This window comes from Crocuta crocuta, unplaced genomic scaffold (assembly GCF_008692635.1).
Source record: "Crocuta crocuta isolate KB4526 unplaced genomic scaffold, BGI_CrCroc_1.0 scaffold27, whole genome shotgun sequence".
In the NCBI taxonomy this organism is placed as follows: Eukaryota; Metazoa; Chordata; class Mammalia; order Carnivora; family Hyaenidae; genus Crocuta; species Crocuta crocuta.
Genome location: NW_027532250.1, coordinates 6,621,278 through 6,626,451, shown reverse-complemented (window position 1 = coordinate 6,626,451; position 5,174 = coordinate 6,621,278). Strand labels below are relative to the sequence as shown.

Here is a 5,174-nt window from a genome sequence, read left to right as displayed (position 1 = left end):
GGCGCAGGCGCTGCGCGCGGCGGTAGAAGACGCCCTTGAGGGACTGGCCCTGCGGGAAGAAGGCCGGGTGGAAGGAGGCGTCCGAGGCGCAGCTCAGGGCGCTGTAGTCGTAATCAGAATTGTCTCCTGGTAAGAGGGTCATTTTGGGCCTTCACATCCCCCTCGGGCCTGCGGGGAAAAGAGAGGAGAGACCCTCAGTGACTCCAGAGCCTGGGCAAACAGTCCGAGTCTGCGGACCTTTGCTGTTAGGGACCGAGCTGTGTCCCCCCGACCGGGTTCATACGGGAAGCCCTGACCCCCGCTGGTCAGCAGGAGGCGGGGCCTTTGGGGGGTGATTAGGCTTACACGAGGTCATGGGGGGGATGAGTGCCCTTGGAGGAGAGGAAGAGACACCAGAACTCCCTCTCTCCACACAGCGAGAAAACGGCCATCACCCAGGAGCCAGACACGCTGGCACCTTGAACCTGGACTTCCAACCTCCAGAACAGGGAGCAGGGCATGGCTGTCGTTTTGGGCCCCCGCGTGGGTGTTCTGTGACAGCCCCCCCAGCTGACTAAGACACACACTTAAGAGTAAAAAAGAGCAACCGTGTCATTCAGCCTTTGCTGCACAGAACGGTTCTTCCACATCCCCCTCACGGATGCCATCGAAACGTGCTGAGCGCTCCTGTGCGCCAGGTGCTGCTCTAAGCACCAGGGGTCTGCACGGAATCAGACACGGTCCCCGGCCCCACAGAGCTGACATGCCAGGACACTGCCATGAGCATCTCTACTATCACCTACTTAATGCTTTGTTTTATTTTTTATTAAAAAATTTTTTTTAATGTTTTATTTATTTCTGAGAGAGAGAGAGAGAGAGAGACAGCGTGAGCAGGGGAGGGTCAGAGAGAGAGGGAGACACAGAATCTGAAGCAGGCTCCAGGCCCTGAGCTGGCTGTCAGCACAGAGCCCGACACGGGGCTCAAACCCACGAACTATGAGATCATGACTTGAGCTGAAGTCGGACGCTTAACCGACTGAGCCACCCAGGCTCCCCGTTAATGCTTTGTTTTAAATTAGCCTGGATTTCTTGTTGTCGTTGTGCTCACGTAGCTTGGAAAGTCAGGTTAGCATAGACCAGTGGGCTTCAGGCCGATTTTGTTCCCTGGTAGACATGTGGCAATGTTTTGATCGTCATGACTGGGGGAGGCCACTGACATCTAGTTGATAGGGGCCAAGTGCTGCTAAACATAGTACGATGAGCCGGCCAGACGCCACAGCAGAGAATCCTCTGGCTTCCAGAGGCCGCAGTGCGAAGGTGGAGAAGCCCTGATGGTCTGGAGCCTCGTGGCCTGAGCAAGTTGCTCAACCTTGATCAGTTTCAACTTCCTCATCTTCAAGTGCATAAAACCATCTGACCTGCTTCCTAGAATTAGTGAGAGGCTTCTGTAATTATGTGCATAAAAGCACTTAATAACAGCGCCTGGCACATCGTAGGTACTCAGCCGTTGTCTATTATTACTGTTTGTGTTTCTCTGAAAGGGACAGCTTGCTTTGCTTTCATAAATGGAAGACCTATATCACTGGCCATAAATAACAGGCAATGTCCACGTTAATGATCACAACAGTGTCATAGCTGCTCATGTATCAGCAAACATCATTTTGAGGATACAGAGGTGAACTGGACAGGCATGCCCACTCCTCCAGGAAGTCTTCCTTGGCTCTTCTGGGTGAATTGAGTCTTCCTATCCCTGTACCTGGTGCATGGTCTTTACCATATCTGTATGCAGGCCTGGCTCCTTTATAAGACTGCTTGCTCTGTAGGGGCAAGAATTGGGCTTTACTCAGCTCCGAATCCCTGTGCCCGGCACCGTAAGAGCTGAAGGAAGTGCTTCCCGAATGAGGCCAACATGACAGAGGTACTTCTGAGAACCTGAGGTCAAGATACCCACTCACACAAGACTCTGCCCTTCCCAATCCTCAATGCTACCCAGGGCTGTATGCTGTCAGAATAAGATTACGTATTCATTCACAGCTCGCGGGCTGAATTTGGCTCACGAATATTCTGCCTGGCTTGGAGATTTTGAAAATGGAGGAATCTTGTGTAAAAATTTATATTCTTGGTTTCTCTTGAAAAAAAAAAAAATCAGACACTTGGCAACATTTGGCCTAAATTCCAGCTGAGAAATGACTGGCTCCTGTGGGCAGGGCGTGCGTGCTACAATCTACCACAGTCCCCACCCCTCCCTGTCATCTTCTTCATGGCCACTCTCCTTCACTCAAGTATGTTTCCTTCTTGGCCCCTGTAGGCATTTGAGTTTAAGCCCCTTGAGTATAGCAACTGAGCTCTCCAGAATTAAGCCGACCCACAGGAAAGCAGTAACAGTCCAATATTCTGCTTTTGAGAATCACCATTCCTCCCCTTCAGCCCAGTAACCCGTGGAAGCAAGGGGTACCAGCAAAGTCCATCAATGCCAACGGAGACCCATTTCCAATATGTGAGCGTCAATCTGTGCTATGGACACGTTCAGGGAAAATGCACGTCCATGCACACACACCTGTAATGGATGAGAAAGAGTTCAGGAGGAGCCGGGGTGGGGAGGTGTCCCTTTGAAGGAGACTCCCATCCTAACAGAAATTCTTTTACATAAAGCAAATCATCACTCCACTCATTTGTCTTTGGGGAAAACTACAGCGTCACAGGTTGGGTTCTGGGAAACGAGGCTACACCTGCATTTGAAATGAAGACGACTTGATTTTAGAGTGTTGAGAATGTTTCTTAGCTTTGCCTAAAATTGGAGCCCAGCTCCTCAGGCACAGCCTGCCAGCATTCCTGGCGGGGGGAGGGTTGGGGGGGGGGGAGAGAAAAGTCCCTTTCAGGCACTTCACATCAGCAGCACCGCTTTTCAGCTCTGCTGGCTTCTCTTTGCCACCAAAGAGGAAAAGCGACATTCTGTTGGGTAAGATCGGTGGCGGAGGAAAAGGAACATTCGTTCCTCTTGTCCTGCAAGCCCTGAGAGCCCCTGTGAAACCCCCTTGGCTGTAATCACCTCTTCCAGAACGTCTTCTTCCACCTCTAGCTTTCCCGCCCACAGAAAGCTCCCCCAATTAGAGACCCTCATTTCTTTCTCTCCTGACTCGTGTCAGTTGTGAGCTAAAGCCTCAGCGTCCTATGTGGAGAGTTATCCTGTTCAGTGGAGGAGGAAAAAAACCCGCTTCGTCCTGGCTGCTAGCACACGGAAGGCCAGATGCTAGGGTTTGCTAAACGAGGAATGTGTGCACTTCTTGGCCTTTGGTCTTGGGGACACCCAGTCTGACGGGTCTAGGGGTACAGCTCTGCATGCTAGACTCCAGAGTCATGAGCGAAGTTCAGAAATCGAACAGGCCCCAAAGCCCTGCTTCTGGAAAAGAATGCCACTTTTCACCCAGCCTGATACCCTCCTGAGAAGTCTGGTCTTCTAAAATTCCTCTACAGTGTTAGGTCTGTCAGTTCTAGAGCACGATGGATTCTGGTGATTTTGTTTCTGAGGGCCTATGGATGGTTGGGAAGAGAGTGCTGTCTGGGAGGGGGGCTGTGATGCTGAGGATGAGGGTCCGGAGTTGTCGTTCAGCACTTACCATGTGCTGGGCCTGTGCCAGGTCTACAGGCAAAGCAAAGACAGACCCAGCCGCTGTCCTCAGGGAGTGGACATTCTAGTCGTGGAGGTGCCCGAGGGAGATCATTTCAGGAAACAGAGCAAGAAAATGACAGCAGCATGAGCTGGAGAGGTCTGGGAGGGCTTCTTGAAGGAGGGCACCTTGGGCTGAGGTTGGATGGGAAGGGGCCAGTCCTGTGAGGATGTGGAAGAGGTTATCTAAGGCCAAGAGAATAGGAAGAACTTGCTCCTTGACCTGGTATGGACTTGGGTGGTCAAGCCAGAGAGGCTGAGGGGCTGGGTGGAGAGTGAGGGAAAGTGGGAGAAAATGAGTGTGGGGAAGTCAGCAGATACCAGATGGAACAAAGCCTAGGGGACCGTGACAAGGGCCTGGGGTTTACTCTGCATGGGGGAGGGGTGTCCTCAGGAGAGGACTACGGGTGGGCTGGGTAAACCAGGCTGGGATTCTCGGTAGGCGTTCTTGAAAGAGTCGACCAAGGCTTGGACCAGTGGAGGGGACGGGTGAATTGGCTTATTCTGGACTTTGGAGGAAATGCTGCCGGGACTTGCTTTGGGAGGGGAGTGTGGTGAGGGGGAAAGAGAATGGATTCCAGTGGTGCCATTCACCGAGGAGACACTAGGTGGCGTGATGATGAGAACCAAATTAGGGGCCACATTTGCTGGCTGTGGGATGATGGACAGGAGGGTGGGTGGGCAAATCAGGGAGAGAGAGCAGGGATGAGTGGCTCGCAAGGGGGAGGGATGGATGGGTGGTTGGACAGAGTGGGACCACACAAGAGCCAACCTGGTGACTGTGTGTGTGTGATGGTGGTAGTATCAGCTGGTAGGTTTGACCTGGCTGGGCTGCAGAGAGGGCAGGAGGACCAGGCCAGCGGAGAAATGGTGAAGCCCAGAGGCTATGGGGCTCCCTGCTTCTAGCACCCACTTCCCTCCCGAAGCTGCACTCCACACCAGGTCTGGTGAGCGCAGGCAGACACCACTGGTGGCGGGTGTGTAGGCAGAGGAATGCGCCCCCACCGAGATGTCCCCATCCTAATCCCTGGAGCCTGTGACTGTGTCAGATCACGTGCAAGGAGGACTTAGGGCTGCTCATCAGCTGACTCTGAGATGGCAAGATGGTCCTGTGTCCTCTGGGGGTCCCAGCAGTCACGAGGGTCCTTAAAAGACAGAAGAGGGGCACCTGGGTGGCTCAGTCAGTTGGGCGTCCGACTTCGGCTCAGGTCATGATCTCACGGTTCGTGGGTTCGAGCCCCGTATCAGGCTAGCTTGGAGCCTGGAGCCTGCTTCAGATTCTGTGTCTCCCTCTCTCTCTGACCCTCCCCCGCTCATGCTGGCGGTCTCTCTCAGAAATGAATAAAGCATTAAAAAATATTAAAAAAAAAAAAAAAGACAGAAGAGAGAGGCAGGGAAGGGTGTCAGATGCAAGCCGGTGAGGAAGACGGGGCTGGCCTTGAAGATGGAAGGTGCTACAGGCCGAGGACAGCAGGCAGCCCTAGAAGCTGGGAAAGGCAAGACCTGACTGTCCCCTGGGCCCTCCAGA

The 5,174-nt window shown here is 53.2% G+C and overlaps 1 protein-coding gene across 1 annotated transcript in view; it reads right to left on the bottom strand.

The window, feature by feature from the left end:
* KCNG1 (potassium voltage-gated channel modifier subfamily G member 1) overlaps positions 1 to 164 on the bottom strand; it is a 6,139-nt gene extending 5,975 nt beyond the window's left edge. Inside the window, exon 1 of the mRNA XM_077778281.1 lies at positions 1 to 164. This exon is cut by the window's left edge and continues 689 nt beyond it. Coding sequence (XP_077634407.1) covers positions 1 to 142 — 142 coding nt within the window. The 5' untranslated portion in view covers positions 143 to 164.
* Positions 165 to 5,174: the final 5,010 nt, after the last annotated feature.